Source organism: Rhinoderma darwinii, chromosome 1, assembly GCF_050947455.1.
Source record: "Rhinoderma darwinii isolate aRhiDar2 chromosome 1, aRhiDar2.hap1, whole genome shotgun sequence".
In the NCBI taxonomy this organism is placed as follows: domain Eukaryota; kingdom Metazoa; phylum Chordata; class Amphibia; order Anura; family Rhinodermatidae; genus Rhinoderma; species Rhinoderma darwinii.
Window position 1 is genome coordinate 478016933 of NC_134687.1, and position 13535 is coordinate 478030467.

The following is a 13535-nucleotide window of genomic DNA, read 5'->3' on the forward strand; positions in this document are numbered from 1 at the left end:
GGGCTGGAAGTTTTCCGTGCTAGGCAGACCGGGAGGCCAGTGTTAGGCCTCAGGTTGCCATTGCAGCCACCAGAACCCCGGCAATTTCATTGCTGGGATACCGATGAGCTGCAAACACCTTAAATGCAGCGATCGCGTTTGAGCGCTGCATTTAAGGGGTTAATGGCGGGATAGAAGCTAATTTCGGTCCCCGCCATTACAGCCGGATGTCAGCTGTAAGATACCGCTGACATCCGACGAGGATGGCACCGACTCAGCTTCTGAGCCGGTGCCAAGCATTTGGCGTATGGATACGGCTAAATGCGGGAAGCACTAGCTTTCCATGACGTAGACATGTCAAATGTCAGGAAGGGGTTAAATGTTAATAAAATGGCCACTCTTAGCCACTGCTTACTACCACCTGAAGATGAAATACCTGTCCTTTTGGCACAATTCGTCTTACAAATGGAATCAATATATTTTTAAACCAAAGACACAGTTCTTGTGAAGAGATTGTTGCAGGAATTTTGCTCAGGAGTTTCTCTAGTATCTTTTCATCAAACTTGCTTTCAAACTCTGCCTATAAAAGAGAAGGCATGAAGAGTACTAATGAACAAAACAAAACATAAAGGGCATGCAAAAGCAGGGGCATAACTATAGGGGGTGCATAGGTAGGAGTCATCCCTGTGTCCTCTGCAACAGAAAACACCAGTATTATAAATTGCATATGGTGGGGTCCCCATTACAAACTTTGCATTGGGGCACAGGAGCTTCAAGTTACACCTCTAAACAAAAAAAAACATCTCCCAGTCTTCCTACCTGATGTCTTAGCCAAAGATACTGTGCACAAGACAAATTCATCTCTTCCAATTGAAAAAATATATCCTTTAGAAAATCATTGTTGTTTAAGAACTCTATCCAAGCAATTCCACTAAATAAAAGACAGGGAAGACAATGTAGGTTAAGTATTAAAACATACCTTTCATTAAATGTAATACCAAAATTGTACCAACCTAAATCGATCAGGCCCAAAGGCACCATAAAAAGTGGTTAATCTTGCTTGAGCTCTTAACACCTAATAATAACAATAATAATAATGAATATTAAAGCAGTTGCAAATATAGCAATTCATACGATATATCTATAGTATACATCTAAGCCTAGTACATCTGTAACAGAAACGGGAATCTCATCTGATAATGCTGGTAGAGTCTTGTCCTCCTTTCTCTGGGTCTGAAAGACAAAAATTGGAGACATACAATTACTAGAAGATAGGTCTTCTAGCTAGATGTTAGATTAAAACTAGTAAAGACTGTCCTTAGCCAGATTTGTTTCACAAGATGACGATGGCTGAAGACTGTCTTTAGGAAACAGCCTCATGCTGATAGGTTAGTGTCAGAGGCCCGGTGGTAGCTCCGCCCATTAAGAACAGCTGGTGGCAAAACTCTTTGGCTAGCCAGCGGGTCATTTCAATATTGCTGCTAAATAAAGAGGGGTCCATAAGCTCAGCAACAGGGGGACGCAGAAGTCCAGTAAAAACACCGCTGGACTCTTCGACACAGCAGCAGCTATTTGGTGAGACTACTAACACTTTGTAGGACCTAGTGACAGGTCCTCTTTAAAAGGTTTTCTAGGATTAGAAAAAAAGTGTCTAGTTCCTTTCGTGAAACAGCGCCACATCCATCCATGGCCCGAGCCCGGTATTGTAGTTCAGTCACATTCACTTGAACGGGGATGAGCTGCAATAACCGACAATAGCGATAAACAGTCATGGCGCTGTTCCTAGAAAAAAGGCAGACCCTTTTTTTCTAATCCTGAAAATGCATTTTATGTTCAATTCTAGGAAATGTATAGTAATTGCAAAATTGATCCAAAAAAAAGAAAATTATTTCATGTAAATTTACTTACTCTGGTCTTTGCATAATTGAGCATGTTAAACGTTGTTTCATAGGTAGGCCATGGGGCGTTAACACAGTACTGCACCACAAAATTGTCATCCTAACAAAGAAAGAAATACAAAAGGAGGAAAGCCTGATGAAAGCAAAATCAGGTAACAAGGGCATGATGAAGAGAATTCTCCATGAATGCAGTAGTCTAGATACCTTAATTTTATGCAGATTGCCTTTAGCCTCATCCACAAGTTCCTGCCAGAGGACTTGGCCATAACTGCCGACAGATGCGGATGCCAATTTCTCCAGTACAATATTCAGCTTTACTTTATATACAAGCTGCTCAAAAATGAGAATTTATTTAAACAAACAATTCATCTATGTTGCAATCATTATAAAATCATACTAATATGTAGTTTCAGTTAGAACTCTTTTGGAGCTCTCAACTGAATTTTAAATGTAATGCTGGGAACGCATAAATAATTAATAGAAACTAGAATAGAAAGTGCTTGCGAGGCTTCTGATGTACGTTATCCTAAGATGCAGTACTGCCTGTAATGTATAGGAGCTTTGCAGGACATAACTATAGCGTTGTACGGCTGCCTAGGTCACAGGAACTACCAAGATGTTATATAACTGGAGCTAAAGGGTTTTTACCAACAGACATTTATGGTAAGGATGTCACGATGCCAGAATTTGGACTTCGATACTTCGTTTACTATTGTGATTTCGAAACCAATTTGATACTTTGCCAACAGTAATGATAAAAAATAAAAGTTCTTCAGTTTTCAGATGTGAGGCCCGTGGTGTGATGAATTTTGAATGTGCCTCACATTAATAATAATTAACCCCATCATGGCTCAGTCATAATGGGTTAATGTGTAAGGTACATGATGGGGTTAATTACTATTAATGTGAGGCACATGGAGGTTAAATTCATCGTACCTCACATTAATAAGTGATAGAAAGCCGTGTTTATTTTATTTTTTACAGCGTACACATCATAAATGATGCAAAAAAAATTGTTGTGCAGGTTATTATGGCCGCGCCAATACTGAATGTGTGTATATTTTATGTACTAAGACTTATTTTAATGTTTATTGTAAAAAAGGTGTATGTGTATTTTTATTACTGTAATATCCTGGCATATATCTACTCCTGACAATAAGTGTGCGAGCGGTCAGCATGAGGAGATGCGGCCGGCGCTGCACTAATGAGCGGCGGTTTAGGCACTGAGAACAGAACATGGGGGTGTTTTGCAGTGCGTCCGCCATGTTCGGTCTTCAGTGCCGCCGCTCATTAGTGCAGCGTTGGCTGCATCGCATCATTCAGACGGCGCTCACTTGTCAGAACTCAGGAGCGGGGTGATGGTTGTATCACACAGCCGCAGTCCTGCTCTCATACATTCATGTGTTACAATACTAAGCTGTGCGGCCGCACAGCTTAGTACCGAAATACATGAAATAACGGTATCGAACCAGTATCGAAGATTCGATGCATTGTGCATCCCTAATTTATAGCATATTCACAGGATATGCCATAAATGTGATATAAGAAGGTCCCACACCTATATCAAAAACGGGAGTCACCCGACCAACGTTTCGCCTAGTGAGGCAGCTGCTGGCTGCCAATTTCAGGCTGACTGAGTAGAAAGGACCTTCCCTCCATTATGTTCTATGAGAGTTACAGAAACAGACGCTGCTCTGCACTTAATCCCAGCCTGTAAAATCAGCCAGTAGCCACCTCACCAGGCGAAACGAGGCTCTAGTGAATCCCATTTCCACATAAGGGTGCGGGTCCCGGAGCTGGGACCCGCATGTATCAGACATTTTATCGTCATATCCTGTGGATGTGCCATAAAATGTCTGAATTGAGAAAAACCCTTTCACTTCCAAGGATGTATGTAATACTCCCAAGACTTTAAAAACTTGCTGTGAGTAGAAGATAATAGTATCACATTTAAGCCCAGAATCTTAGCTTACACATGATACCAGAATCAAAGCCCTAGGAGCAGTATATGCAGCACCAGCCTCAAAATTCCTGAAGAAAATTTGAGGTCGATTTTTACCTGACCGCACTTTCTTGCCACGTTTTTTTGCTCACGGCCATTGAGCATAGTGGGCAAAAAAAACGCAGAGAAAAACGCTATTTGACATCAATGGGAGGTGGTTTCGGACGTTTTTTGGAGCCAATTCTGACGCTGTCTCCGCATCAAAAAAACAAAACAAAAAACTGTGTGAACTAGGCTTAACTGTCATCTCTCCCCCTGAACAGTGACCCCAGGGGAACTCTTCTTCATACCAATATGGGACGATATGTGCTCTCAGATTGACACATTTAGGGGGGGGTGGTCTTTTTTTTCCTCCCTGCACACCATGCCCGTAATTACAAACAGTAATTAAGGGCACGGGCAGCGGCGCATAGCCGGTTGTATTTTTATGGGCCGTGCTCCTATTATAAAGTAAAATAAGAAAATGGGACAAGTCCTATGTTTTTTCACAAAGTTTCCCGTAAATATACGGGAAGGTGTCCGTCGGCCATAGAAACGAATGGGTCCGTAATTACGGGCGATTTTACAGTCGTGTGCATGGGGCCTAAGATGGATAAGATTAGCAGTTGCACATCTTACCTCTCCCTTTCTTCCTAAGCGCTTAATCATGCCATTTTTCAGCCATATGAGTATGGGGGTATAATAGGATGTCGTTTTTTTAAAATTTAGGTTTCCCCAGTGGACGTGAAAAAAAAGTGTGAAAACTGGCCTAGCAGGGAGTGTTAATTCACCTTTGAACACCATTTTACAGTTGAGACAAAGGTGAACGATCAGAAATATTTTAGTAACCTTGTACATTGCAACTTGTAGTCTAGAGCGGCCTTATCAATTCTACTTGCTTCTACAAGAAACAGTCGACAAGCTTGTCGTCTGATACAATCGAACACCTTAGCTTAGATCAGATAATGCAATAGGAGGGTTTACTACATCACATTATTGTACATGGACTAGTCACTAGGGTCAGGTCACTAGTGCAAAACCTGTACAGACTTTAAAAGGAAGCAAGAAATAGGAGATTTGACGTATGAAGCCCCCAAAAAAAAACAAAAGATATATACAGCACGTAACGGATCGGTTATGTTCCTTTTTTTCTTGGATTCTATTGATTTAGGGGACAATGGATTAATTCTATAAACAAAACTGTAAAAAGCTGTTCAAAGGTAAACATACATTCCTTATTATCATACAATATACAATTGTTTTCATTTTATAAAGAAAAAAATACAAAAAGGAATTAACACTGTACCTCAACATCAAGTCCAAACTGAATGGCAAATTTTTCAGCTTCTTCAAATTGATGTTTATGCAATAAACGACTCAACCTGGAGAAAACAACAAATACATCATCTTTAACCCCGAAGGTATTTTAAACCTTAATGACCGAGCAATTTTTTAAGTTTTTCCATCGTCGCATTCAAAGAGCTATAACTTTTTTATTATTGCGTCAACATAGCTGTATAAGGATTTTTTTTTTTTTTGCGGAACAAGTATTTTATAATAGCACCATTTTGGGGTACATATAATTTATTGATTAACGTAACTTTTTTAGTGGGGTACTGGGAAAAAAACAAATTTCGCCATTTGTTTTGCGTCTTAATTTTACGCCGTTTACCGTGTGGTATAAATAACTTTTTTTCAGCGGGTCGTTACGATTGCGGCGATACCAAATTTATATGGATTTGTTTATGTTTTCCTACTTTTACACCGTAAAAACAAATTTTTTTTCAAAATTATTTGCTTTTGTGTCGCCATGCCATGTTTTAAGAGCCATAACTTTTTTATTTTTTGACCGATGCAGCTGTATGAGGGCTTTTTTTTATCGCGGGACGACTTGTAGTTTGTATTGGTACCATTTTGGAGTAGATGCGACGGTTTGATCACTTTTTATCAAATTCTTTTGAAGGCATAAACAGAAAACAGCAATTCTGGCGTTGTTTCTTTATTATATTTTTTACGGCGTTCACCGTGCGGGTTAAATAATGTAATCGTTTTATAGTTGGGTTCATTACGGACGCGGCGATACCTAATATGAGTAACTTTTTACTTTTTTTCATAAAGTATTTTGTAAGGGGATAAAGTGGGCTTTTTTTTTTTTTTTTTACTTGGGACATTTCAAACTTTAACTTTTTTACATTATTTTTAGTCCCACTGGGGGACTTTACTGTGCAGACTTCTGATCGACATTATAATACACTGCAATACTTCTGTACTGCAGTGTATTATTGCCGGTCAGTATAAAACGGATAGGCACCTGTTAGGTCATGCCTCTGGCATGGTCTAACAGGCAATTACTAAAGGCAGACCTGGGGGCCTTTGTTAGGCCCCCAGGCTGCCATAGAACCCATCAGCACCCCGCGATGCACGCGGGGATGCCAGTGGGATGAGAGAGGGAGCCCCCTCCCGCTAAAAATCACTCAGATGCGGTGCTCGCTATTCAGCACCACATCTGAGGGGTTAAATATGATCGGAGAACACGGCTAGTGGTCTCCGATCGTTGCCCTGAAGCCCGAGGCGGTTACTAACAGCCCAGGCTTCAGCAGCACCTCGCACGATGCGGGGAAAGTTCTTCTGAAGTGCCGACGTGGAAACAGGCGAAAAAAGCTCCCGCTTTTCAGATGTTTTTGTAGCAACTCGCGTTATTCGCGGCGTATTTTACGGACGTTATTGGAGCGGTTTTTCAATTCAGTCAATGAAAAATGACTCCAAATACGTCCCAAGTAGTGACATGCACTTCTTTTTCGCGGTCGTCTTGTTACGCTCCATATTTTGACAGCGACGCGTAAAATTACACCTCGTGGGAACAGAACACCGTAAAACCCATTGCAAGCAATGGGAAGATGTTCGTAGGTGTAATGGAGCTGTTTTTTCAGGCGAAATTAGAGGCGTAAAACACCCGAATTACGTCTGAAAACAACTGTGTGTGAACATACCCTAAGAGCGGTGGGGTCCGACTCTCGGCACCCTCGCCGATCAGCTATATGAAAGGGCTTCCGCACTCGTGCAAGCGCTGCCACCTCCTCTTTGTTTACATCTGTTTCACTCTTGCTCGTACTTGCACAGTTTCGTAAGGGCTGTGCATGGTATTACAGAATTGTCCCATTCATTCTCTCCATCTCTAACATATATATACACATACACACACATTTTTTTGTGATTGGTCTGCTAATAAAAATTACAAACATGGAATGAAATTAACCCCTTAACGCCGAAGGACGGATATATCCGTCCTCTGCAGCTGCTAGTTCGCGTAGGAGGACGGATATATCCGTCCTGTGATCGCGTGGGTACTGACAGTTTACCTACGCGATAAGTAGCAGGAGCTATACACAGCCTGGCTCCTGCTGCAACTGCCACAATCGAAGTGCGCTCCGATTCCGGGAGTTTAACCCATTAAATGCCGCTGTCAATAGCGACAGCGACATCTAATGTGTTTGACAGAGGGAGGAAGCCCCCGCAAAGAAATCGCGGGCCGCCGTCGAGTTTCCATGGCAGCCGGGGGTCTAACAAAGACCCCCAGGTCTGTCTTCAGCAAATGCCTGTTAGGCGATGCTGGAGGCATGACCTAATAGATTGCCTGGCTTTTTATTGTGCAAACTTAGGAAAACATATAAAACCTTTACATATTTGGTATCCCCGTAATCGTGCCGCCCCATAGAATAAAGTTAACATGTTATTTACGCTGCATAGTAAACGGCATAAATTTATAACGTGAAAATCAATGCTGGAATAGCTGCTTATTTTCAATTCTCTCCTAAAATAAAGTTAATAAAAGTTAATCGATATATTATAATCATCTAAAAATGGTGACATTACAAAATACAACTCGTCCCGCAAAAAACAAGCCCTTATACGGCTATGTCGACGGAATAAAAAAAAAAGTTACGACTCTTGGAATGCGACCGTGAAAAAACAAAAAATAATCCTTGGTCATTAATGCGCAAAATGGCCTGGTCATTAAGGGGTTAATCTAGAAAATGAAAGCCTCATAAGTCTTGTAAAAAATAGTTGTGGTTATCCATGTGTTCGTGTCGATGAGATGTTTGGTTCCTGAGTGCTATTGGAATGCAGGCATCTATATCTTGTGTTCAACTGCACAATTAATAATATTGTTTTGATTTATTTGTATTGCGATTAAGTGGTCTGCGCACCAGTGACAGGCCAAGTGTGTTCAAGTATGATAAATTGTTATCAATTCTTATTGTATTTGGACTGCTGGATGTATACTGTTATCCTGATGTATATGAACGTTTGACTGTCAATTTATTTTCAATAAAACTAGTTTAAAAAAAATAAATAAATAAATAGTTGTGGTATTCAAAGCGGTTGCAAAGATATTATCGTTTAAAGAAGTGCATATCAGAAATGGAAAATTTGACCTGGACACAGTGGTATAAATGACACTATCAGGAGTGGGTTAAATTAGGTTTTCAATTTATTTTACGAGTTTGTAACCAGTAACGAGATATAATTTAATTATATATCTATGTTTTATTAAATATTTTTTTTATTTTTAATTTCACTAAGTGACTTAATTTTCAAAAAAGTTTCAATGCATTACAATTCCTATGTATTCTAATACATTACTGCCTGTAAAATGTAGCGAAATCTTTTTTTTTTTTTTAAACAAATCACACTGTAGTGATCAGCAGCAAAGCGCCTATTAGTTAGGAGACAGGGAATTAATAAACTGGTGACAGATCCTCTTTAAGCCGTTGAAGCGAACACAAAAACCGCAGGCAAAAACACTCCAATCAAGCGTCGACAAAAAAAAAAATCAATGGGAGGTCAGAGACAGAAACCACTCTAAGGCCTTATTCCCACGGACGTGTCAGTTTTGCGCGCGCAAAAAAAACGCTGCGTTTCGCGCAGCCGGCATCATTAAGACACTGGTTTTAGGTTTACAAACAGAAAAGCACGTGGTGCTTTTCTGTTTTCATTCATTTATTTAACTACTGTATCGCGCGGCACCCGGCACACGGGCAAGTATAGGACACATCACGCGCCTAGCACCGACGCATAAGACGTGTGAATAAGGCCTAAGAAAGAGCATGCAACTTTTTTTTTTCCCGCGAGCAGCCAAATGCAGTCTGGCAAGGGGACGTGTCACTGCTACGGACTGTAACAGCTGGAGAGAGGAGAGCGCACACATGCGCGCTCTCCTCTCTTCAGCTCTTGCGAGAGATCAGTCTAATACTTTGTCTGCCAAACTGGCAAGTGGGCGTGTCTCTGCTATGGACAGTGCAAGCGCTGAAGAGGAGAACGCGCATGCGCGCTCTCCTCTCTCCAGCTCTTACAATGTCCATAGCAGTAACACGTCCCCTTGCCAGACTGCATTTGGCTGCTCGCGGAAAAAAAAAAGAAAAGTCGCATGCTCTTTCTTAGAGTGGTTTCTGTCTGACCTCCCATTGATTTTGTGTTGGACGCTTGATTGGAGTGTTTTTGCCTGCGGTTTTTGCGTTCGCTTCAACGGTTTAAAGAGGATCTGTCACCAAACGCAAAAACCGCAGGCAAAAACACTCCAATCAAGCGTCAACAAAAAAATCAATGGGAGGTCAGAGACCGAAACCACTAGAAGAAAGAGCATGCAACTTTTTTTTTTTTTTACCCCGCGAGCAGCCAAATGCAGCATGGCAAGGGGACGTGTCACTGCTACGGACAGTGTAAGAGCTGGAGAGAGGAGAGGCCCCCTTGCCAGTTTGGCAGACAAAGTATAAGACTGATCTCTCGCAAGAGCTGAAGAGTGAGAGCGTGCACGTGTGCACACACACACACTGTCTCCTCTCTCTTGCTGTAACACTGTCCGTATCTGATTGGACAGTGTCACAGCCATAGTAACAGACCGCCCTTGCCATTACACACCCCATTGACCGTTCCGGGGCTTATTTAAATATCGGGCGCCAAATAGAATGGCACCGATAACTAAATAACGAAGGAGGGTAGAATTTTTTTTTTTAAAGGGTCCCAGTGTTTGTGCAGCCCTGCCCATTACATGCTGCACATGTATAGGGAGGTGAAAAGTTCTCTTAAACGTGGATGTTAATTGACATGATACATTTTATTGATGGTATTGCTATGAATATATTACTTTCCATTTTTTAATCCTATTAGGGTAATTTGCTTTTAACAACTATAATGTAATGAATGATATGTCATAGCTCTATATGACATATTATTGGTGGGCAAGTACAATGTACAGGCATCTCTTTGGGCATACCTAAAATATGCCCTAACAGGAATTATTTCTGGACAACTGATAGGGCATTTTTTGGCGGGCTGTAAAACCATCAGACCTATAAACTCAAAACGCTAAGTCTGGTGGGCAAGTGACAAAAGCAGACCCTCCCTTTGTCCAGAACTAACTGCAGCGCTGAAGGGGTACAACATGGTGTCACAGGCCGGTTAACATACCCAATAGCGTGGCTGCTACTGGCAAATGCAAAGGCTGCCAATGGCAGCAGGAAGATCGGGAAAGGGTGCACTAGAAGACTGGTTATTCAATCCCTTGTGGACAGTGGCACAGTTGATTAGGATGTGAATAGATTATGCTGTAACAGGAAGTGGTTAATATTTCATAAACATTTCCCTGAACATGCTGCATAAATGTATATACCTGTTCTCAGGTAAAGCCTCGGTTAGGCATCTCATTGCAAGGACAGTGACTGGCGAGTCGGGAGACCTGGAAAGAGTCATGCAGTCATGAATTACATGAACATGAAGCAAACCGCTAAAAAATAATTTTCTGCTTGAATTTACCCTTCATTACGGTCATATATTCCCTCAAGAAGATATATTGTGTCCTAATGGAAAGAAGCAAGATATATAGGTAAATCAACCTACACACGGTCTTATAAATACTTAGTAAAACCTTATTGGCCTATGATCTATACAAAGGCAAATGGTCTGGCAAGTAAGACATAAAAGCAAACGTCTATTTACCAGAAACACTTAAGAGTGAACATGAAAAAATTAAAACCATCTCAAAATAAAAAGCCTAATATTGTGCAAGAGAGAAGCAGCATGTCAAGGGCTTCTAAAATCTAAAAGTAGACAAACTTACCATAGTGATATCTATTTCAACAAGGGTGCATATATCTGACACTTCAATTGAATATAGGTGATTCATGGTGGGAAAAGAATATACTGCAAGGCTTCTTATCTGAAGACACAAAAAACATGAAGACAGGATTTCAGTAAATCCTATTCTTTTTTTTCTTGAAAATACACAATCTTGATTTTACATTGGATCCCATAATATCCTAATACAACAGACGCCAAAAAACGGCCGAAAAAGCATCCCATTTTTTTCAATGGGAGGCAGAGGCGTTTTTTTCCCCACGAGTGGAAAAACCGTCTCGCGGGGAAAAGAAGCGACATGCTTTATCTTCGGGCGTTTACGTCTCTGAACTCCTATTGACATCAACGGGAGGCAGAGAAAACGTATTTTGCGGCGTTTTAGCCCATCGGCGCTCAATGGCCGTGGGCGAAATAGGCAGATCAAAATCAAAACAGAATTTTGAGGCCGAATTTTCTGCCTGCAAAAAACACTGTGTGAACATAGCCTATGGCTGTCTTCACCCCAGCGTTCCTTTCCGAAACTGAAACCTTAGCTTCCGTTTCCCTCACCATTGAACTCAATGGTGACGGAAACCTAGCTAATGGTTTCCGTATGTCACCGTTGTGACAGGGTTCCGTTGTTTCGGACTGAATAGCAGTCGACTGCGCTATCGATTCCGTCAAAATTACAGAAACCCTGTCACAACGGTGACAGACGGAAACCATTAGCTAGGTTTCCGTCACCATTGAGTTCAATGGTGAGGGAAACGGAAGCTAAGGTTTCCGTTTGCCTTTCCGTTGAGGGGTTAACCAGACGGAAACCCTCAGCGGAAAGGAACGCTGATGTGAAAGGGCCCTAAAGGACCTAATATACTTTGTATTTCCTTTCAATTAAACAAATCTAATCTAAAAATGATTACAATTATTATATTAACCACATATCTTTGTGCAACTATTGCTTCCGACCAACATACGTTGTATGAAAATATGGCCTTAACCTGGAACACTTACCTGTTTTTCATTGGGAAACGTCAAAGCTATAAGTTTAAGGTTAGTATCTCTTTGTCTACAAGAAAAGTACAAATAAGAAAGATTAGAAAAATGTGTCACATTAATATAGCATTAACATAATACAGTAGTAGAATTTACATAGCATTCAATAATATAGTACTAAACAAATACCGGGTAACAGAAGATGAAGAATCTCCCTCAGTTGTTAACAAAAAATCTGATAGATGACAAGTAGGCCAGTCCCAGACCAAAACCAACGTGTAAACATCCCAAACACTCAAAATGCCCTGAAATAGATTAAAATTCATAAGGATGCTGCATGAAATTGGCTGAAAAAAATAATAATAATTATATATATATATATATATATATATATACACACACACACACACACACACACACACTACTAATACACTTTAAGGCCTTCTGCACACGGGACAGAAATGCTGCGGAATCTCCATCTGGAATTTTAGTATGGAGATTCTGCAGCACATTACAGTAGCAGCAAAGTGGATGAGATTTGAACACATTCGGAAAATGACCTGCGGTGCGTATTCTCAATCTGCAGCATGTTCATTGATCTTGCGGAAACAATGCAAAATTTCCACAGGGAAATTCCAAGCTAAAAATTCTGCAGCATTTCCATCCTGTGCGCAGAAGGTCTTTATGTTATCTGAATGCAAGAATAACTTAATACTTACATCTTCATCCAAAATAAACAGCAAGTTGTCAAGAAGTTGGAGCTTTTTTACACCTTATCAAAAATAAAACAGATTACTTAGGAAAGTAACACAATGTTATATATAGCTGCTATATCATACAGTAAAAAGAAAAAAGAAAAAAAAAAAGTCAGGTTATACCATCCCATTGGATCTGTGTGAACAAAAAAGACATAGCCTAAAGCTAGGGCCGGCTATGAATGCCTATATTATAACAACAGGTGGGAGAAGATTTCATGTGGTTCTACTTGAAATGTGCTCAAAATAATCCTTAAAGAGAACCTTTCACCTGCCCATACACATGCAGCTGAGTGCAGCATGTAATAGCCAGGGCTTCACAAACCATCTCACTCCCAAAAATTTTTTTTACTTCCTCCGTTATTTACATATCGGTGCAGTTATATTCGGCGCCCGATATGTAAAATAAGCCCCGGAACGGTCATTGGGGCGTTTCTATATAACAATGTCAAGGGGGCGTGATGTCTTCGCTCTGACACGGTCCAATCAGCTACGAACAGTGTCAGAGCGAAGAGATCACTCCCCCTTGCCATTTAGTTCGATAGAAACGGCCCATTTACAGTTCCGGGGCTTATTTTACATATCGGGCGCCAAATATAACGGAGGAAGATATGAAAATAATTTCAGGTGAGTGTATGTGCAGCCCTGCCTATACAGCTGCACATATATGGGCAGGTGAAATGTTCTCTTAAAGGCTGGGTTCCCACAGTGCAGACTTGGCTAAAACCAGAAACGGAACCTAAACATAAGAAATATATAAAGAAATGCCTTATAGGTCTGATTTTGTGGATCCAATTCTGGTTTTGGCATACAAAA

At 40.8% G+C, this 13535-nt stretch overlaps 1 protein-coding gene across 2 annotated transcripts in view; it reads right to left on the reverse strand.

Moving 5' to 3' along the window:
• Positions 1-13535, reverse strand: part of KNTC1 (kinetochore associated 1) — a 245329-nt gene that overhangs the window by 165930 nt on the left and 65864 nt on the right. For both annotated transcript variants that reach the window (XM_075834110.1, XM_075834112.1), the window contains 13 exons: positions 12684-12736; positions 12154-12269; positions 11983-12037; positions 10976-11074; positions 10672-10715; positions 10529-10594; positions 5165-5240; positions 2082-2207; positions 1888-1977; positions 1147-1212; positions 993-1054; positions 799-910; positions 416-559 (listed from right to left, as the gene is read on the reverse strand). In XM_075834110.1, coding sequence (XP_075690225.1) covers positions 416-559; positions 799-910; positions 993-1054; positions 1147-1212; positions 1888-1977; positions 2082-2207; positions 5165-5240; positions 10529-10594; positions 10672-10715; positions 10976-11074; positions 11983-12037; positions 12154-12269; positions 12684-12736 — 1109 coding nt within the window. The remainder of the gene's footprint in view (positions 1-415; positions 560-798; positions 911-992; positions 1055-1146; positions 1213-1887; positions 1978-2081; positions 2208-5164; positions 5241-10528; positions 10595-10671; positions 10716-10975; positions 11075-11982; positions 12038-12153; positions 12270-12683; positions 12737-13535) is intronic.